Source organism: Phaseolus vulgaris, chromosome 9 (genome assembly GCF_051622355.1).
Source record: "Phaseolus vulgaris cultivar YP4 chromosome 9, ASM5162235v1, whole genome shotgun sequence".
Classification (NCBI taxonomy): domain Eukaryota; kingdom Viridiplantae; phylum Streptophyta; class Magnoliopsida; order Fabales; family Fabaceae; genus Phaseolus; species Phaseolus vulgaris.
The window spans coordinates 2093157-2115129 of record NC_143506.1 but is presented as its reverse complement, the minus strand read 5'-3'; the positions used below and the strand labels follow the sequence as shown (position 1 = coordinate 2115129).

Sequence of the window (21973 nt, the reverse complement as noted above, 5' to 3'; positions counted from 1 at the left end):
CTTCTTCACACCACAATACCAACTTTTCTTCTTTCTCTCTCTCTCTTCAATTCTCTTCTCTCCCTCTCTCTTAATTTCTCTCCCAATCTTTAGCAGAGGAGTTAAGGAACATTTCTACCCGATCAGATTTTCAAACAGAGTAAGTTCATTTTTACTTTAAATATCCTTTGTTCTCTGTTTTTCCTAGGATTTAATTATCAATCTTGGTGGGGTCAGTTGAGAAGTTTAATCCTCTCAACTTATTCTATTATATACTGAAATTTTGTTCAGTTTGGATAATTTGCATTAGGCCCGTAAATCTCGAAGCGTATCCAAACGGTGGGGAATAAAATTCTAAAAGTTGCTTGAAAAGCAAGCAATTGAGGTAAGGGAAGCTAAATTTAATTTTTAATAGCACCCTAGGATAGAATATTTGAATGCGGAAGGGACGTGGTCCCAATATTGAATTTCTCTTGCATGGGTGTTATTTGTTTATATATTGTGTTTGTTTATATATTATTTAAATTTGTGGAAATATTGGGTTTTGATGATTTAGTATTAAAGTGTATTTTTTTTTTATGTCAAATAAACTTTTGAATATTGTGGATAACTTTTTGAATGATATTGTATGACGAAATAGTATGAAATTGAATTCATACATTTGGGATAATGTATGGACTGATGTTTGTTGTGTATTAAGTATTGATGTCGGGATAATGTATGGACTGATGTTTGCTGTGTATTAAGTATTGATGCCTATGTGGTAACAGAGATCTCCGAGCTTCACTGATGATCTAAGTCACATAGACTAAGATATCAGGTGGTGAGAAGCTGATGGGGGAGTTCATGCACACCGTGACATATGAGATGCACGGCTTGGGTTGTATTGAACTTACCCTGATCCTTTCTGTTGGATTCGCTGGTAATCTTTGGATCAGGTGTTAGTCTCTGGTAGGACTTACTTAATACGGGTCTTCCGGAAGACGTTGTTTGTTGAATATTCTGGATGTGTAGATCCATGTGAGATCTATGTGATTGTTTTAATGTTGGGAATTGAAGAAGATTGTGTAATTTGAGAAATTGATCATGTAACTTGGTTTTCTCTTTGGATTTAAGTGTGTATATTATAAAATTCTATTTTCAGTAGCTTACCCTTGCTTTTCTTGGTGTGTTTGAACTGCGATGACTGTACTATGTACATGAGCAGATGACCATACAGGTGCAGGAGAGCCTTAGAGGTTACAGAGTTTTATTTTGAGCTGTGGATATGTAAATATTTGTATTTCTATAAATCCTAATCATGTATTAGGAATGTTTTGAAAAACTCCAAGTTTGTATAGAAACTGGTAGAACTTTTATTGTAATAGTTATATGTAAATTATGGAGTGTTACATCCCCCACCCACCCTCATTGTCTCAACTCAAGCAGTTAACAAAGCTTAACGCAGAAATGTTCTGTCAACAACTGAATTTGAAGAGCTGAGCAAATAGACACATTATGTGTATTATAGCATTTCCAACTACAAATAATGTCCCTTCAGCATAAATATCTATTTTTCCTTTAATCTCTAACTTTACAATGAACCAGATTCTTCCAAACTACAAATATTGCTTGATTAAGTTCACGTAAATGCAAGTATGCAATGAAGTGAATCGTGAATCACACCACTCCAGAAGGTAGACGGAGAACAAGCTGTCCCCCGAAAACACTGCAAAAGATTATATATCATAAGGAAGAGAATCACTTTGAAAAGGTAAAAAAGGAAAGAGACCACTATATGATGCACTCAACCAACCTTTGGACATAATAGTAACAGAAATCTGCTAAGATAAAGGTCTGGACAATTTCTGAAATAAGCACCATTGATGGCCATAAACCATATCCCAAGGCAACCAACAAATGTCCACGACTATCCAACACCTGTTACAAGAAATGGTAACTTGGTAAGAGACCAGCAATTTGCAAATCCAATAAGCTGCCACTAAAGTAGTGCTGACAAGGCCAAGAAATTGGATTTAATTATAGAACATACAAATACAGACAAAATACATGGTCCTGTCATACTTAATACTTTTAGAAGAAAGCTGGTTATTATGTCATTGGAAATGAAACCAAACTTAAAATTACAAATTATAATTATATTCACATTTCACTACGCGATCAACCAGGTAGCCAATCCAGAAAATGTCCATCTCACTGATAACAGACACCACCGGGACAAGCCAGCAGCAAACAAGTGACAATTGAATTTGAAAATGGCTCATAGAGCTGACTAATGCATTCACAAGTTTGGATGAACTAATTATCATACCTGAAGAACCCAATGAGCACAGCTCAAGAATCTTGCCACACCCAGGGCAAATACATAATGTGCCGTGAATGGCTCAACAATCTGAAAGCAGAAAATGAAATGAAGAAGGAAATAGTATAATTATATAACGTAATAACATGTATGATGCATATTATTACATACTTTGGTGTTCTGCATGACTCGCAGCTGGGGCAGTACCGAGACAGCTTCAAGATATACACAGAATGCCCAGAAAATCCTGTTCAATAAATGATGTGAAGTTGATGGATGAATAAACAAGGCTAACACAGCACAGGGTACCGCCTGCATTCAGTTTCAAAAATAGAACAGGTAAATGCACAAGTTTAGAACCTAACAAAACAATATAGAAGAAGCATATAATTTTGAAGTGAAAGGGGTAGTGGGGGAGATTACCACATAGTATATAGCAAAATTGTCTTTCTCCTGCATGTAACTGGATCTCAATTTAAAACGAATCATGTATATAACCCACAATGTTGTTGCAAAAGTAGCCAAATCAAGCAGGGTGTGTATATCATATTCCATGACAAAACTGCAGTACAGCCTAACAGCTAAAAACAGAGCTGTCAATTCCTGGGATTTGAGTGATAATCCTGCACCTCACAAGGAATATACCAAAATCAAACAAAATGGCATTTCTTCTTTTCATGCAACAACACAAGCAAATAAAATCAACCAAACAATGCCATTAATGATCCAATGGGAACGTTCTGAACCAAACAATAACTTGATGCCATAGGTATGCCACATTAAGTTAAATATTAATGCGTAGCGCAGAGCAATTCCAAATTTTGATAAGGAAATTGGCAGACATATTAAATAAAAATGTAAAGAAATTGGGATTTAATAATTTTAGCTTGAAAGATTAGGGGACTAATCCTTAACAGAAAAAGAAAGGAAATTAAAGAAAGTTGAAAGAAGGGATAAGTGACCGGCACAAGTTTTTTCTTTGATGAGCTTGTAGATGAGAACAGAGATTCCAATAGAATGAACAGCCTCGGCGGCGACGAAAAGATTGTCGTGGTCGTGAACGATGATGCGGAGAAGGACGAGAGCCGCCATGCTGGACACGACGGCGATAAAAGCCTTCGCCTTTGGTGGTTGCCGCCGCATCCATGTGATGATTGCGTGGATCGATTTTTTCCCACCCCTCATGATCCCTTCTTTCTCTTTCGCTTTCGCTTTCTATTTCCTCCGATTCAATTAATTTGTTCAATTGTTTATTATTTGATTTGAATTGCGTTTCTTCCTAATTGAAATGGTTGCATGCGTTTCTTTCCCCAAATTCTGAATTAGGGCACAACTCAATCAATTTCAACGTCAACGTCGACTTTGAGTCGCTGCAATTCCCCACCCAAACTGCCAGGGACAAAACCCGTTTTACGCACTTCTCACGGTCACAAATATAACACTGTTACTATTATTTATCTTAATTATTTTAGAATATTACATTTTTAATTCAACGTTCGTACTACGTTCTTGATGAGTACTACCACAGGTTTCCTTAATATACAAAACTGAAAATAAGACCATGATGATAAATTTTTTAAGTATCATCTTTTGTTTAATAATATTTTCCTAAAATATAATACGCATATATAATATCACACGTTATATAAATTTGTATGTTTTCGATTTATAAAGTTTCTTTTTTCTGATTGAAAAAAAAAATAGTTTCCTGTTACAGTGTTTGAATTTTATTAAAAATTCATAATCAAATCCGAAAATAAAATAGAATTAAGTTAGTCATATTTTATTTAATTTAAAATTTAAATTACAATTTAGTTTAAATTGATTTTTATTGGGGGACAATTTAGTACTTCACTCTTCTCAGTTTTATTTTCCATAACTATTAAATTACTGGATTCATAGACAGCCTAATTTTTATTTTATTTTTTTATCAGAGTAGCAAAACAAATTTATGACTATTGTTGAGTTGTTAGAATTTTGGAAAGGATTACTTATGTGCCTTAAAAATGTATTTTTGGGCGTTGGATTTAGTCATGTTGGTTGAGTTTTTTTTTTTTTAATGTAGTGAGTTATGATTGAATTGGGTAACAATTTCACGTCAAATTAATTAAATATAGCTCAATTCAATTACATAATAAATGTGTAATAAAACATTAATTATCTACTAATTTTGTCGAACAAAAGATAATTGTATATTATATAGACGTTGTTTTAGGAATATTATGAGTATATAATAAAATATAACAACAAGCAACATGTTCCCACTAGCGATTGCATTACTTTATTTTCTTAAAATCTTATCTAGTTACTATAATACAAATTTATTAGGAGTGAAATGCGGGTTGACCCATCCCTCATAGGTTCGTTTCGAGTTGGGTTGGTCGCTTTGCGGTAGGAGTGTGAGTTCATTTCACTAGTCTGTTCGTATAAGAAGTAACTCGTAGATTTGCGGGCTAGCTTGTATAAGATTTTTTTTTTAAATTAAAATTTTATTCATTATAAAAAAATTATTCCTATTTGAAAAAATTAAAATTTTATCCGTGTTTCAATTCATTTAATTAACATAAAATTATAAATTCAAGTATGAGGATGGTTAGGAGGCTTCATTAAAAATAATTAAAGTTTTGCTTTGCATTTATTTTTTCTATACATGTATGTAAATGTATAAGAGTATCTTATCAAAGTTTTGCTACAAAACATTTTAATAAAGATGACTAATTTTTTAACTATCCTATTGAAATCTCTTCTTTATATTATTTTTTTATTAATAAATTTAAAATTTAAAATTTTACTTAAAACTAAATTCATTGTCACTCTTAATACTAAAGGTATAAATTTTTTTACAAAAAAAATTAAATAATTATTTTTTATTTACACGGACCAGTAGGCCAACCCGTTCCATAGTTGACCTGCGCGGACTGCGACTTATGCAGGACATGCCAAAACAGATCAACGAGCTAAAATAGTGAGTGCGCCTCACATGACCCGTCATGCATTGTGATCTAAAATTTATGATTACTAGTTTTAGCTTTTTAGTATTTTAAAAAAAATTTGTACTGCTATCGTCTAAGAAACATTAAAAATATTGATTTTGATTTTTTGAAGTTAATGAAGTGAAAATATTCGTTAACTACTCAACTGAATAATCCAGTCTCAATTATGGTTGGGTTAGGTTATCAAGAAAGGTAAATTTAAATAGTTTGAATTGAAAATTCAATTAAATTAAACTCAACTGAATCACTAACATCTTTATAAAGTTTAATAAAAAAATCTTGATAACAATACGTAAATTGTAGTAAAAGATAAAATTTTAATCTTATTTGAGAAAGTAAATTTGCTATACTCTGGATCAGAAATAGAAACGTATGACTGGGATCTGGTATGAGAAAGTATAATTGTAACCTTTGTGCATGAAAGAAATTGGCGTTAAGCTTTGGACAGAAGCAACAGGAGAAGACAAGAAATGCAACATAGAAAGCATAAAAAATGATGAGTTGGTCCTGTGATTTCCATGAGTTGTGTTTTATCATTGCTTAGGTTAAAAAGTGAAGAAGGAAAAAAGAAGAAAAGTGAGTCAGAAAGTCCATGAGTTTGATCTCTTGAGTAAAGGCTTGAGTTGTCTGTCTTCTTCGAGAGCAACAAGACCAACATGGGATGGATCATCAAGCATCATCCTAGCGGCCAAGTAGCCAGCAATGGACCAAGTCTGGAACTTACGGGCCTGCTTTCCAACGTATCTCCCCAACGTTCCATCGTAATACTCGGGCCAGTTGTCCTTCAGCAATTTACTCTCAGCTATTTGAAGGGCACGTCTTGCAATTTGGGGTCTCCCAGTCTTTATCGCGGCAGCAGTCAGAAGCCACACCAGAACTATAACCACCACAATAAATGAGCGTGTTTGGTTTTATATCTGACTTAATCTAATGTTAAAACAAACTTGTGAGAGTATTATCATTGATTCTCTTAATGAGGAGAGTGGTAGCATATAAAAGAATGAGAATACCTGGCCAGGATCCCCCGTTATGGTAACTCCATCTAGTATTTTTTGGGTCACACCCTGTTATGATCGTCCATTCATGGTTTTCTAGAGCTGGATAACAAACTTTGACAGGCATCTCTCCAATCAATTCCTCCCAGCGTGATTCTATGAGATCCATTATTGCAGTTGACTGCTCAGGAGTTGCCATGCACGACAAAATTGCAACGCAGTTGCCGAGGCAAAACCACCGGAAATCCATCCTAGCTGGGCTCACATTCCCAACAAAGTATCCACCGTATTGTGGCATGAAATCAAACACCCAATCTGGCAAAGATTCCGGAATAACATTGAACTTGTTCACTGCAGTATGTGAGTACTCTTCTGTTTTGAAGCGGTATACATCATTGAGTTGCTTCAAATCCAACCAAAAGTGGCTCTTCATATGATAGCTTAAGGCATGCAGCCTTTTCACAATTTTCTCCATGAACTCTTTCCCTTCATCATCTTGCTTAAGCAATTGCAAGGCACATCTTAGAGCCATGAAGAACAATGCTTGAATTTCTATTGGATACCCATAAACACCCTGAAATCATATACAGATTTTATAAAAATGGATAAATGTTTAGTTTCGAAGACAGCAGACAAGGCAAAAATGAAGGTATCATGAACATCAGAAAACTCACCATTCTGCGATCAATCATGCAGCATCCATCAGCACATAGTAAAGTTGGAAACGTGTCAAACCCCTCTGACAGACATAGACTCAGGATCAAGCGCATACCCTTTTGACATTCAGGTTGTTCAGCCAGTGAAGTGTCTCCCGTAGACTTTGTGTATGCACGAAGTAGTATGATCCACCAAAATCCAGAATCAACAGGAGCAACCCTGCCTATTGCACTTTCACCAAAATCTGCTATAAGGGTTTCGTGGTTTCTGACGGGATCATGGAATACTTTAAAACTAGCAGGCATCACCCCTTCTGCTAACTGGAATCTGTCAATCTTTTTCTCCCACGATTGAAGGCGAAGGGTCTTTAGAATAAAATTTTTGACAATGTCCGGTTCTCCATGCATCAGAAAAGCCAAAGCACTTGGGACAAAGTCTCTTACAAACACCTAGGCACAAATACGGTAATACCTTAGATTAGAACAAACTTAAACATTAAAATGGGGAGAGAAGGAAAGATAAATCTATAATGATCAAAGCCACTGGCTGATCAGCATGAAAAGGAAGTAAAAACTAAAATGACGAAAAAGACTAAAAGATTGAGCTGTAGTATAAAAAGAAAACATGGCCTACAAGTGTAACCAAAATTAAAGTACGTGATGAAATTGTGCCTATTCTCCACCATCCCCCAGGAACATAGAAAAAGAAGACAACATAGAAGAAACAGAAATCTCAAGGATATGACAAGGTCTACCTGATCATAATTAAGATTCTCTTCGGAAGAATCCAAAGCAGCAATTGTACCAACTGGCTGGCCACGGAAATATACCAAGGAACGCCTCAGAGCTTCCCAAGCTTCTGATGTTAATGAATCCCATGTCCCTGATCTTGGAGTATTAATGCCAGACTTTGACAGAGGGGAATGTAAATGCTCAAGATGTTCTACCAGGCGAGATGTGATATCAGCTTTTGAGACCAAATGACGTGGAGAAAAGCCTACGGATAGATCAGTCAATGATCTATCATCACATGATCTCTGTCTGTCTATATTCAGTGCCCTTGGCCTATCTAATGCTTTTGAGAAATTAAATTCCTCCTTTTCGGCCACGCTAGCTCGTGCCTCTGGACTCTTTACACTTCCTTTCTGAGACCGTTCTATCGGAAAGGAAGACATCTTCCAAAATCTTAGCACTTGCAATAGTCTTGCTCAAAATTCTGCTCAATAAAGTATGTTGACATAAAATTCACATAAAAGTAAACCACCCCCTCGAACTGCTAAATTTCTTGTTTCTCACAATTCATAAGCCAAAGGCATATAATTCCAAACTTGTGCACCATTCATTTAATCCGAAATTCAAAATGATTTGAGTTCAGACATACAGATTCCCAAAAATGATACTACATGAAGATTATAAACACCAATCAACAGGTGATTAACTTTGAAAATACCATCACACTAATCAATTCAAGCAGTTTGTCGTTACCAAAAAAAAAATACAAAAATATCAAGTGGTTTTAACCTCTAATTGTATATTCCAAACTTTCCAATTCCAGAGCGCTCTATCAGAGGCACAAATTATTTCTCCCTGTTGTTTTTCGATTAATTCTAGAAAGGGTCACTTCTTAATTAACTATAGCAGGTCAAAATTCTCCCAGATGCTAAGTGAAAGTCTCATATACGATTTGACAATCGGAAAAAGAAAACCACAATGAGCAAACAAGACAAGCGAACCACAAAAAAAGAAGGAAAAACATTTAAAAGAAAGGAGGTAACTGGTGATGAAAGTCAAGAAATACATATATTTTGGTAACAAAATATGGTTAAGCATAAGAAACAGCATTGTAAAATCTCCACGGTTGTAGAACGTGATCAGAAAAAAAAAACTACCACGTTGCCATCAAACCAATTAAGGATCAGAATGCTTTCAAGATTTTCGTTTATGCATCATGTTCATCCCAAAATAGATTCATTCATGCAAGCTAAAAAATGTGTAGGATGCATTGCAAAGAAGGATGATACTGGCTAAATGGGTGAAATCAGATGATTATTTAAAATTGCAAAGAATTAAAGAAGAGATAATAAACTAACCTCCCACAAGTTTGGAGATATTATTTGTTTTTTTTTTCTCTGGGTTTACAGTGTAAAGTTGTAGAGAAAGAAGAGAAGAAGTTGAAGCACGTGAAACAAAAAGGTCCTTTCTTGCTTTCTTTCTTTCCCTGTGTGTCTGTGATTGTGATTTGTGAAGGAAACGAGGAGTGAATGGGTGTGTTTGTGCATCTATCTATGAAATGAAACAATGCATGATGAGGCATTTGGGTTTCCACGGAGGGGCTGATATTGTGGTGCTACGTCGGATCTGAAACTTCTTCATTTTCTCTTACCATCTCTCTCACTCAGCCACAAAGTCTCATTCAACCTTCAACTTATTTTTCATTTTATTGGATTCATCATACCTCAGTATCTCTTTTTATTTTTCTCATCTCATTATATTATTTATTATATTTATATCTCTTTTTCACTATATTTTATTCACACAAAGTAGTAGCCACACATGTTTCTTCACAAAACGATCTACAGTATCAGTCCTAGTAATATTTATTAGTCATTTTTTAAATACCTTATATAATTTTTTTTTGGATCTTATTCCTTAGGAAATATTATAGTTTAATAAATCTAGTCTAATTCAATGGTTTTCAATAAAAAATAATATTTTGAAAAAAATGTTCGAAGTAGTTTTATTTGATACTCTTAGATGATAATAACTGTTATTAAGAAGAAATTTTCAATACAATTATTATTTGCACAAAAAAGTTATTTAATAATTTTAAACAATTTAGAAAAATTAAAATAATTCAATAAGGCTTTTTATTGACAAGATTCGTGAAAAAAATATTAAATAACAATTTTTCTTTCTTAAAATAATAAAAAAAAATATTAGAGTTCTGACTAAAAAGATTTACATTGGATAAAATAATCAAGTTGAGTACGTAAAATATAATTGAAAACTAATATTTATACTCTTATTGTGCACATGAAAATTGAGTAAGGTACAAATAATTTATATATATACACACACGCACAAATAAAGTTTCTTAAGATTAATTTAAAAGATAATATAAAAATAATTACTAGTTTAAACGTAATATAAAAAATAATCATAATATTGTTCTTAAAAGGCCGTGTTCTTTCCTAGAATGACTTTTTTTGTTTTATGGATTTCTCTTGTTCTTTAAGTGTTATGTTCAGTCAAATCTTTGTATTACCAAATGATTGTGAAAGAGCATGCAAAGGTACTCCGACGATTAAGTTAGTCTGAATAGAATATGCATGTTAGAGTTGAGTGAAAAATTATTAAGCGTCTGATTGTCTATGATATTTATACATTACATTTTAGATAAGACCCTACTATCATAGGTCCGCTCGTAAGTTCAAAAGAGGATCCAATTGTGCTTAATCACGCTTTACTGATAAATTGACTTAATTATAATTAAATAAAATTTTAAAGATTCTATTTGGGTTAAATGGCCTGAAGGCGGTCAGCTACTCAACTTTCCCAACCGTACAAATACATTAAAAATAAAAATTAATTATATATGACTATTTTATTCGTAGAAATAGTAAATATTTTATTTAATTATACTATAGGCTTAAAAAGAATTTAATTATATTAATGAACACTTTACAATTTTAGGGAGCTTGGACCTGAGAACTTTTTGCCTGAGAACTTTTAGGTAGCTTGGAGAGAAATCCAAGCTATTATTAGACAGTTGTCTCGGTTATAAAATCCAATACCTTTGTATGTTTTGCTTTCGTCCAGCGTTTCTATAATGCAGCCATTTTGTCTATGTTTATGTTACCTGCTCTGTAATGATGGTTGGTAAAGATCTATGTTTAGTGGTGGTTATGCAGGGGTACTGAGAAGCTTCGCAGGAAGCCTGTACAAATCTGTTTTTTTCTTAGGCTTTGCATGCCCAGATCCTCAAAGCTTCCATCTGAAAAGCACATTCTTCTGAGCAATGTTGGTCATTTTTTGCTGCTGATATCTCTATCTTCAAAGGGGAAGGGACACTACTTGGCTGAAGTTTGTAGTCACAATGCTTTTTGGACAACTAAGGGTACTTTTACTTATGGACTGCTGCTGGTATAAACCCAGACATGCACGAATCTATGTAGGTTACCACTCCTCTTAAAGTCTCTACAATTTCATGTATGCTCGACTACAAGTGTGGCCATGTTTATCATTATTACTCCTTTTGGTCTTTTAGTTGTGTAGGGAAGATGTTGGTGAGGTGTCATGATATAACCATAGATAGATGTAGGGGTTTTTTGGATAGCTGACTTTTACTGATGTTTCTAAGTGTTTTTCAGGGTTACGCAGCATTTATAACTTTTCAAGTTGTAGAATATTTAAAATACTTAATATTTATTCATTCTTTTGCTAATAAAAAAGGGGTTTGGGTTTATAAGTAAAAACTATTGCAGAAAATTTCATTCCCAATATCTACCTCACAAAGAGGATGATAACAAGGATCACATTACAGTGACGTGCAACAAAAATAGTTTATAGTGCGGTTTAAAGCCAAATTCAAAATTGAATTCCTTTTCATAATAAAATGGTTTGAAAACTTTGAGGTAACTAAAAGGTAATCAGCTGCAGAGCATTAACCATTGGGGCCCCTATAACATTTTCTGGTACTTAGCTGTTCTCAGCTTGTTGATTAGATTACCTTAGTAGTTTTTCTTCTTAAAGCTCTTGCTATGAATAAATGTTATACTGTTTTGCCTATGCAAGGTGGTACTGCACTAATGTACTATTCTAGAGGGACAGTTTTCAATTATAATGTCATTGAAACAGGTACACTCTTAAGTGAAGCTTCTTTTTACTGTGTAAGCCGGAAAGGAGGTTAAATTAAAAGAGTATCAACAATTCCTCAATGGAATAGCTGAGGGTCTATACATGAACCAGGAAGTCAGCACTTTGAACTTAAGCTGGGGAATTCACCACAGCATTCTTGGCACCAAAACAATTTTTTCGGAACATTTGTATTTTTTAACCTATAGTTATGTGCTGAAGCTATCTAATTAGGACTCTGTGAGTGTGGGTATGGTTGGGAGTAAGACTCAGTCCATATTAATTGGGGAAATCTATGCTGATTTTATTCATAGAAGCCCGGTGCAGCTACTTTACTTTTGCTTAGCATATTAGATTTTATTTAATAGAAATGCAGAAGGTAATAAAACTTCTTTTGGCTAGTACTTGGATCATGAGCACAGCTCTTCTGTTACAGGGTTCGAGCATCTTCAAATGCTACAATTAATTATTTTAACTTTTTGCTGATAAAAAAAATAGAAAAGAAGTTCAATTTTCAAAAGTTAGTTCATATCACAATCTTAAACACATGGCACACAAGCCATGAAGTTGACCCCACATCATGGTGCCTGTTTTAACCATTATTGCTGAATGTGATGGCTTACTAGAAAAAGTTGTGAGAGCAACAATTATCCAACTATCGAAAGTTGTGAGGTGGATATTAGTCTTGGATGTGATGAGTGATTGTTCTATAAAAATCTATAGGGGCAAGGCTTTTCCTTGCCATTAATTATATGCTTGATTCACTTAAGAATCTCTAAAATCCCTTCCAGATTTCTGAGGATGGGTTACTACTGCTATAAACGAAAGACTTATAGTACTCATACATCAGATGTTATTGTGATGTTGGCCGTGGCCTTGATGCTCCTGTGCATACCCTGGCTCTTCACGCGTGAACAAGTGGTAGTAGTTGAAGAAAAGAAGACGAATTGGTCAGCTTTGGTCACGCCAATACTGGTACTATTCATCCTGCTTTTGCTGTCACTGATTGGAACTCCAAGGAGGGTTTATGCCAAGCCAACGTGCTATCGGTGTAAGCATGTCTGTTACTGTTACTGGTAGTGTCAGTCCAACACCTGCTGCTGGATCCATGATTGGTATATTGTGTTCAGTGCTATATGATTATCCCATATCCTAGCCCACTAGGTTGAATAATTGTGTTTGGATTGGAATACTATGATATGATCGTATAAATTATATGTGCCAATTTCATTGTCTGTTACCAGAACTAAAAGGGAGGGTCACGGTTCTGTGTTAATGATTTAAATATAATTAATGCAGACGAGAGCAATATCTTTTTCCTTGTATTGTTGTAGGTCGATGGTCATTATGATATACTTTAAGTTTTATATTACTTTTTTTCTGTATAAGGTTGAACTTTGGTGCTTGCTTTTATTGTCTTGGAAGAACCCAGGATCAACGCTATGGGCTGTTGCAGTGTTAGAAAAAGTTTGATTATAAGTAATTTGTTGAGATTATTCAAATTGTTTAAAAGAGGAAGAAAAAAGAGAAGAGGAGTGGAGAAGAATGGCTTTATGAGTTGAAATGCTTGTTACCTAATTTTGTCCCCACCGCACCTCAATTATTTTCTTTTGTATTGGTCATTACGCATCTTTTGTGCAACCACCGTACAGTAATTGGCATTAGTTTGATTCAAACGCTACTTCCTGGGATGCAATAGGAATTAGGAAAAGATTTTATTAGTAGTTCAGATACTATGTGAGTATCAGACACCGACACACTCGTGTATGATACTTAGTGTTCAATTCAAAAAATAATCTAAAAGATACTTGTGCACATAAATCTTTATTATCGATTTATATAATTCATAATTATATAATATATAAATTCGTGTCTCCATTTCCTACATTTTAAAAATTTTACGTATTTTCGTGTTCATGTTTTGTTAGATAGTTTGAAACTCAAAATTAAAAAACTTAGACTTGATATTCTATTATAATAATATAATAACATTTTAAATTAAAAAATAAATTAAACATAATTAAAATATTATTTTTTTTATGTGAAGTGAATGTTTGGCACTGTAGATGATGTTAACTATCATCACCCTTGAAATTAATAAGCTTGTACTTTTGTCACTATGTACAACGTTCACTTTACTAATAATTAACATCTTTTTTTTTTCTTTACGTTCTCTTAGTCACAATAAGGTTAAGGTTTTATAAATAACCAAAATATTTCAGAAAAAAAAATACAAAGACAAATATAAAATAAATGGATATCATAAAATAAAGTCTAAATTTGTCTATAACTATCTGTTGAGCCTATATTATCATACTAATGCATCAAGTATAATTAGCAAATAGCATAAATCTATACATTGAGAAATAAGAAAGGTAAACTATTAATAATTGTGATTAAAATTTATGATTTAAATAAATTAAACTAAAAAAATTGATTCTCTGAAAGTATTGTTGGATATAAGATATGAAGTAAGATGTCTTTCAAAAATATTTGTATTAAATATAGTTCATAAAATTCTAATATCTAATCAATTTTAAGTATATTTGTTCTACATCAATTTTAAATATATTTGATAAACAATTATACAACCAAATAATATCTTGTCAATTCTAAGTATTTTTTTTGTCTAGACACTAATCTCAACACAAGTCATGATAAATTTATTGTAGTAATAATTATATAATCAATATTTAACAGTGATATAATAACTTTTTCTCAACTTTGATGTGATGCATTAATTTATGTCACTTAAATCATTAGTTAAAATATATTCTTTTTATTTCAAAAAAAGAGTTTTTATATTTGATATTAAATCACATACTAACTTAGCATATCATTCCTATGTAATATTGATAATCTAAAACTTAATATAGTTACTCAAATATAAACTCTAATCTCATTTCAACAACACATGTATATTAATTTCATATATTTCAAATATAATTGCTACCTCACATTCATTATTCAGTAACTTCAGGATTAACTAATATTCACTACGCAAATCTAATACACTAAACTAAGTAGATACTTATAAGTAAAATAACTTTAAGAAATTGGTTTTCTTCAATTTTTATATAAACCAAAGTAAAAATATGTAATCAATCAAAGAAACTTTTTTAGACATCATTTCAGAAAACATTATTAACCACTTTCCAAACACAGGTAAACATTATAAATATATTTCAATAATCTCGTAAATCATTAATTCGTAGTGAAATAAAAGTAATTATCATTAAATAATTTAATAATCTCGTGATGATATTAACTACATCAATAATTTTTTATAATCACATTCATTTATTATTAATTATTTTATGAAAAAAATAATTATGTAGACATTTGTCAAGAAAATTTAATTATATATGACAACAATAACTTATAAAAATGAAATTAATTTCTCATACATTTAAATTAATTTATGTATACAATAATATTTTCTTATAACTTTATTTTTAATATATTTACAAGTTTTTTTTAACTTATAGAATAAATTAATTTTTAATTTCTTTTATTTTTTCTATCCTAAATTTTACATAAAGAAGTTGATTTAAACAGCCAGGTAGTTAACTATTTTGTACACTCAAATTAGCTATATTATATCAAGAGTATGTTTGGGAAAAGTTACATTAAACATAAATAACGTTGATACAAAAGTTCTTTCTTCATGTGATGTTCTGAAATTCTAAAACAAAATATGTTTATATTTTTTTTAGTTACAATAAATGTAATAATATAAAAATAATAATAAATGTTAGATTTTGACAAAGTGCCAGTACAATTATAGTGAGTGAGACCCCTCTTATATTAATACATGATTTTAAGATTTAATTTTAAAATAAAAATAATTATACTTTAAAAATTTAAAATTGAAATTAATATATATGGAAAATTTTAGCCAATAAAATAAAATATCATAATAAAAATACTTAAATACAAATACACTAACACCTATGTTTTGAATACTAAAGAATAAACCAAATAAAAACTAACTGCATATAAACATTTATATATAATCATGTTAACTTTTTTTAACCACTTGTATAATAAAATTAATCACATTTAAAGAAGTAAAAGAATTAGTCCAATTAGAATTTATTACGTAGATAACTTGTTTTCCTTTAATAGGTAGTTTTCACAGGTACAACTGTCTTAATTTCACTTGTGGGACCCGGACAACCCTCCTATGTGGTAATTAATAGATAAAGTATGCAAACTACCACTTCAAAAACCAATTAATTTAAAGGAAAATCTTAATTTGACAATTGAAATGAATTTTAAAACTATTTTATTTTACTACAAAGTTGTTTTTTTTTTAATTTTTGTAATATTGAAATAAATTTTAAAATTATTTCATTTCAATAAAAAATTATAAATATTTTTCTTTCGAATGTAATATGATAAAAAAAATTGCCATATAAGCATTCTAATTTAAAAACAAAAAACAAATATTTTGAGAACTCTAAAAAATAAAATAAAACAATAATAGTTTAAATTCAATTAAAAATTAAATATATTATTATTTTATTTTTTAAATTTTGTTTATTTTAATTTTTATTAAGAAAATTATAATATTTTATTATTAAAAGTGTTGTAAAGTGGGAAGTTAAGTGTAAAAAGAAACCCTTTTTCAAGAAAATAACACACCTTAAATCAGTTTTAATAATATAATAATATATATTAGAATTTTAAATTAAAACAATAAAATAAATATTATTAAAATATTATTAATTTGAATCGTTAGATAGACTTTCTTTTATGATGAGTGTCAAAATAGAACACTTGTTAAAAGTATTCTTTGTTCTACAGTACACACTACGCTTTTACCTAGTGTCACTAACTCTCATATTTGACTCTCTCATTTTAAAGGGTTACATACTTTGTTTCGCAAACCATCATCTTAAATCTATAAATAAAACAGAACACAAACTCAATTCCACAGCACAATTCTGACTTCTCTATTATAATGGGATACGGTAGAAGCAGAGACTCCTCTGTTTTGGACGGTTTCACTCTCAATCCCGTTCCATACCCTGTTCTGCTAATCTTATCACTCATCCTCCTATTCCTCGCCATTTCATGGTATTTCTCCTATGAAGAAGTGCTTGAAGCTGCTGAAGAACAACTGGGGTGGATGTTGTTAGCCACACCACTCGTGCTAATACTCATAGTTCGCTGCTTATCGTCTGTGGATACTTCAGAATGGTTCTTTTTCAACTCCTCGCCATGGGAGAGAAGAAGGACAACGCACCATATCCCATCAGAGGGTACCTCCCCTTGGGGTGTTGCTGCTTTCATCCTGCTAGTTCTCGTGCTTCTGCACTATCAGTCCACTTTTCTTGATGCCTGGTTTCTTTGATTTTGTTTTGTCTTCTTCAGAGTTTCTTTGATTCTCTGTAGTTTATTTTCGCACCCTTTGTTTGATTTTATTACTTATTTACATAGAAAGAACGTAGCGAATTTGATGCAATCTGGTGAGTATTGTATACACAAATAGATGAATAGATTAGGGTGGTGGCAAACTAGCACAGAAAAAAAACATTTTTTTTTATATATATTATTTTTAAAAGATTTATAAAACAAATAACTATATTTTTACAATCTAAAGAACGTTTCATGCCTGTGTTTTTTTGAGATATTTGTTGGAGATCCTACGTCGACTAGAGATAAGAACATTTCATTGTGTATAAGTGAGTGCAAACCTCAACTCATGAGCTGATTTTATGGGTTTGAGTTGGGCTTAAAATTCACTTCCTAGTGAGTGTTTGTTGGACTTATCAGGCCACCCGCTATCGGGTCGTTATCGGACCACCCATAATATGTTATTCCACGCACGAGTTAGTGTCACACTCTCAACGTGAAGGAGTGTGTTGAAAATAAGTGGGTGCAAACCTCAAACTCATGAAACGGTTTTATGGGATTGAGTTAGACTTAAAGTCTACTTTGTAAAATACTTACGGTTGGTGGTCAAAACTTTTCCAGTATTTCTGCTGAAAAGATGCTAAAGAAACGCAATTGTTGTTCATTTGTCTGTTTAGTTTTTAAAATAAAGTAATTCGGCACCATCAGTTTCTTGAGAATAGTTATTATATTCTTCTCTATTTGAGAGTAGTAACCGACAGGTACGAAAACTTTGTCTCTACATTCCTCAGACAAGTATTGTGCAAGATAGCTTCGCATCTGAGTTTTTGAACTATTTTAGAAGTTAATTCCCTATCGCCAGTCAACTTAGGGCATTGGAGAATGCAAACAATAAAACTAAAACGACAAACCATCTTTTTAATATTTTATTTGTTTAAATTGCGTTTTAAGGAGTAACCTTTAATCCCAACGGCTAAAACTGTTTCTATGATATACATGTTGCAAGAAATTGTAGAGTATAAGATATAAAATAAATGTGAAGTTGTGTATTTATGATTTAGTAATTACATAAAGAATGAAAGTTTCTCTGAGACAAGTTGGTATGAAGCAACCCCAGGTGGTGTCATGGTGTGAATGCGTTAAAGCTGAGGCTTGAGCCAGTAGCAGAATATGAAATGATGAAGAATATGAGGAGGAGAGGTAACAAGAAGAGGAATAACTGAAAGTTGATGGCAGTGGTATGGAGCTGAGCCATGTAGTCTTTGTAACGGGAGAAGGACAACAAGCCAATGACAATGCAAAATATGGTGAGCAAATGGCCTGAAAGTGCAGAACCATTGGCCATGCTCCCACCCAATTTCCATTCTGGACCCCTTCTCTTCGGGAAGAACATTTTCTCCTCTTTTTTGTTTTTGTCTCACCACAACAACAAGCGCATGTACAAACCAAGACTCTCTCAATCACAAGCACAAATCTCACAAATTCGATGTTTCTCATATAAGGTTGGGTTTGGCATATATTCTTTGAGTTTAATTGATGACGTCCAACCAACATATACAAGTTTGTGGTGGTAAAAGTATATAGATAGATAGCTAGGTTGGCAAGGTATCTATTGATTAAAAAGGATTGCAGGTCTGAATTAACGAATTATCTACTTCAACACTCATTTTCAAGATGCAAACATACATGCAAGCATTTCCATAGTTGTGTTGACCAAAGTTGTTCAAAGTAAATTGACAAAACAAAGTAGCTATAATATTTTCAGTAGGTGTAAGAGGGAATTTATTTGTGGTTTTTCTGTTTTTCTTGATGTTAAGACTGTTTTGGTTGGTGAAATTTATAGAGTATACATGTTATTAAACAAACTCAAAAGATAGTCTTACTAGTCTATGACTTAGATGTGATTCTCTATTGGTTTGTGATACATTTACTACTAAGACTAATGTTCCTTAGATGCTTTGTAATAGCTGGAACACTTGTCAACTACGATGAGAAAATTCGATTTAGGGTTTCTCATATTTTTCGTTAAGGAAATACATGTACTGATAAATTTGTTATCTTGATTTTATTCACAAGAAAGTATTTTCATTGATATAATAGACTTTCATATAGTCTTTTTTTAAAGTTCTTTATTAATAACTATATATTATCTAAGTATTATTTTTGTTAATATATGAATTTTTGTCCTGTTCTTTCATATTTTTTTGTATTTTTATTTTTTTAATAATATTTTTTTTATGTCGTGATAGATTATTATTTTTAAGTGAGAGAAAAGGTTATAAAAAACAAACTATAAGAAGATTCCTTCTGCCTGGACCTGTCATAGCGCTGATGAAATCCCAATATATAATCTACATTTCTTAATACTTATGTATGCGAACAGCAGAAATCCAGAGACTCTTGATATTTATGAAACCACATTCTAAAAGATTGAAAACTAGTCACTGAATGCACACGTAATCATTTAAAAATCATCTTCATTTTAATTCTGATATTTTAAATATAATAGAATGGTTCCGAGACATACATTATATAGATAGATTGATAAGATTAAAAGTTAGTTATTCATCATCATGTATGTTTCGAAAATAATGCATATTTCTTTTGTCAAATATTTAAAAATACAATTTAACTATATGTTATTATAAAAAAATTAATCGATAATAACTAATATATTAAATAAGAGTACTGCGGACCTGCGGTACTCTAACGCTTTTGTTATAAATGTGAAGAGATTTTGTTTAAAATATTCTATATATATGTATATTTTCTCATACGAAATTGTTTCACCTCAAGTTTGATAATATTGGTAACTTTATTATGTTCTGTACTTAGAAGGATTAAGAAAAAAAATTATATATAAATAATTTTTAGTCTTAGAGATTAAGAGATTCTTTTAGACATACTGTAGGGTCATGAGTCAAGTCCGATATTGTATATAAACATGTGATATTCATATTTAAAGACATTAATGTTGTATAGCGCAAATCAAGGGATTCAGATAATCAACCTTAAATAGAAGGAGACAATATTTATTACCGAGTTAAGCATGTACTGGACCAGACATCGGACATTAGCACCGACATTGGACATCGACACCGACATCGAACATCGACACCTGTGTGGAGCAGGTCGGCTCGGTGGTCTGGTCGAGACGGTGGGCCATGTAAGTGAGCCCCCAAAGGTGAGTATGTTGAAACTCGTATATATGAAAAACATGGTTAGCGAATGTGCATGTGGTGTGTATAGTACATTTGAGTCTAACACAAGTAAGTACCCATTAGAAACGCTTAGGCCCAAGTGCGCTAGGGTTTCAAGAGTAAGCTGCATGCATGGTACGTAGAGGCTAGAACGCCTACAGTGATAGATGGGCCCCATCATGCTGGTACATGAGTTGGTACCCTGGTTACCATGCTGTTAAGATTGTGCACTCTAAAGGGGAAGATTCCTAGCGGTTGTTACCCTAAGATTGTGAAACAATGTAACAGAATTTTTCCCATCAAGCTCACTTTCACTCGAGATAGGGTTCTTGTGTGAGAGGGGTTGTTACAATGAGGTAACCTAAGCAGTCTATAAAAGGGAGTCGAGATTCTTGGTAAAGGTACACCGTTTCTAAGACTGAAACTACTTACTTACTTATTGCTTCTATAAGCCCTGAACAGACTTGATCGTCAAAGTGCAATCAACAGGTAGGGTCCCTCTGTTTCAACGGAGCCGCTTTCCAGCATCCAAAAGGAAGCACAAAATCCATCAGAAATAAGAGGAGTCATCGCTTGCCTTTGAAGTCAACCGGCAACCAGGTCAACCGGCAAGAACAAAGCCAATAATAAGACCAAATACAAGAAGGGGGAGAGCACTACCCTATATAAGGGAAAGAAAACAACTCACAGATGTTAGAATATATGGCCTTAAACGAGAAGGGGGTGAATTGTTTAAGAGGGATTTTCGAAAACTTTGAATGTATAATGAAATTCAATGTTGAATTACAAAGAAAAGAATCAAGAAAACAAATACCCAAAACCGTTTTAAGATGATATCAGAAAAATAATCGGTTGTTTTGTCGAAACAATCGGTTCTTTTTATCAGCAATTAAAAAAAACAACTTAAAACACACACACACACACACACACACACACACACACATATATATATATATATATATATATATTGTACCGTCCCGTATCCGGGCGTTGACTAAGTCAATGTCAAAGTCAACACCAGGAGTCAAAGTCAACACCAGGAGTCAAGGTCAACACAAGGCGTCGCCTGGGTAAAGAGGCGCCACGTACCAGTGACGCCAAGAGGAAGCATCGCCAAGGCAAAACGTTGCCTAGGTGAAGGCGTCGCCCAACCAGGGCGTCGCCCAGATCAAATATTACTAAGGCAAGGCAATCACAGTGTAGTTCCCCGATATCCATGGGTAGGAAAGACCATGGAGGGAGCGACGCCGTGGGAAGGCCTCAGGTCCCGATGATTCGGGAGAGTGATAAAGAGAAGAGAAAGGTGGCTTCAAGGCCATAGTAACAACACCAGTGTAGGGCAGCCTGACTCGTGAAGTACCCCTGCCGCCCCAGAGACGCCTTTGGGACAGATACGACTCAAGAGGAAGGTCACGCCCAGGGTAGCCGGGTGCAGGGTACGAGAGGAAGGCAGATACGCTCTCGAAGTGAGTGACTAGATGATTGGGGGCATGAGTTGGCACCCAAAAAGTCACCCCTTGCGCAGTAGCACTCCCAGGCAGGAGGACTCACACGTAGAAACGTCCCCAAATGGGCAGAAACGCCCCCAGATGGGGTCATGGCGTCGTGAGGCCCTCCACGTGTACGACAGCCA

At 33.1% G+C, this 21973-nt stretch overlaps 3 protein-coding genes and 2 long non-coding RNA genes across 5 annotated transcripts; 3 read left to right on the top strand and 2 right to left on the bottom strand.

Annotated features, from left to right (window-relative positions):
• Positions 1–301: 301 nt before the first annotated feature.
• LOC150025098 (uncharacterized) lies at positions 302–1343 on the top strand. The gene is made up of 2 exons (XR_016515483.1): positions 302–364; positions 1187–1343. It is a non-coding gene; the product is annotated as an uncharacterized LOC150025098 (long non-coding RNA).
• Positions 1344–1448: 105 nt separating this feature from the next.
• Positions 1449–3733, bottom strand: LOC137820490 (uncharacterized). The gene is made up of 6 exons (XM_068624608.1): positions 3244–3733; positions 2705–2904; positions 2453–2593; positions 2291–2371; positions 1775–1899; positions 1449–1687 (listed from the first exon to the last, which is right to left on the bottom strand). The coding sequence occupies exons 1-6, from the start codon at positions 3464–3466 to the stop codon at positions 1639–1641; spliced, it is 819 nt and encodes a 272-aa protein (XP_068480709.1). The 5' UTR covers positions 3467–3733; the 3' UTR covers positions 1449–1638.
• A 2002-nt stretch (positions 3734–5735) lies between these two features.
• Positions 5736–9386, bottom strand: LOC137822022 (putative alkaline/neutral invertase B). Its single transcript, XM_068626902.2, has 5 exons — positions 9016–9386; positions 7681–8141; positions 6944–7375; positions 6285–6843; positions 5736–6151 (listed from the first exon to the last, which is right to left on the bottom strand). Exons 2-5 carry the CDS (start codon positions 8098–8100, stop codon positions 5856–5858), a joined length of 1707 nt encoding a protein of 568 aa, XP_068483003.1. The 5' UTR covers positions 8101–8141; positions 9016–9386; the 3' UTR covers positions 5736–5855.
• Positions 9387–10668: 1282 nt separating this feature from the next.
• LOC137820327 (uncharacterized) lies at positions 10669–13151 on the top strand. Its single transcript, XR_011082606.2, has 2 exons — positions 10669–11096; positions 11783–13151. It is a non-coding gene; the product is annotated as an uncharacterized LOC137820327 (long non-coding RNA).
• Positions 13152–16677: 3526 nt separating this feature from the next.
• LOC150025097 (uncharacterized) lies at positions 16678–17249 on the top strand. The gene has a single exon (XM_090295924.1). It carries the CDS (start codon positions 16746–16748, stop codon positions 17136–17138), a length of 393 nt encoding a protein of 130 aa, XP_090152050.1. The 5' UTR covers positions 16678–16745; the 3' UTR covers positions 17139–17249.
• The last annotated feature ends 4724 nt before the right edge of the window (positions 17250–21973 follow it).

Excerpts from the sequence above, each read along its gene's own strand:
- LOC137820490 (XM_068624608.1), bottom strand. The coding sequence starts at position 3,466 with ATGAGGGGTGGGAAAAAATCGATCCACGCAATCATCACATGGATGCGG. Across the intron at positions 1,900-2,290 it reads GTGCTCATTGGGTTCTTCAG|GTGTTGGATAGTCGTGGACA; the intron begins GTATGATAATTA and ends TTCTTGTAACAG. Across the intron at positions 1,688-1,774 it reads TGTTACTATTATGTCCAAAG|TGTTTTCGGGGGACAGCTTG; the intron begins GTTGGTTGAGTG and ends AATCTTTTGCAG.
- LOC137822022 (XM_068626902.2), bottom strand. The coding sequence starts at position 8,100 with ATGTCTTCCTTTCCGATAGAACGGTCTCAGAAAGGAAGTGTAAAGAGT. Across the intron at positions 7,376-7,680 it reads AGAATCTTAATTATGATCAG|GTGTTTGTAAGAGACTTTGT; the intron begins GTAGACCTTGTC and ends ATTTGTGCCTAG. Across the intron at positions 6,152-6,284 it reads TAACGGGGGATCCTGGCCAG|TTCTGGTGTGGCTTCTGACT; the intron begins GTATTCTCATTC and ends TGGTGGTTATAG.
- LOC150025097 (XM_090295924.1), top strand. The coding sequence starts at position 16,746 with ATGGGATACGGTAGAAGCAGAGACTCCTCTGTTTTGGACGGTTTCACT.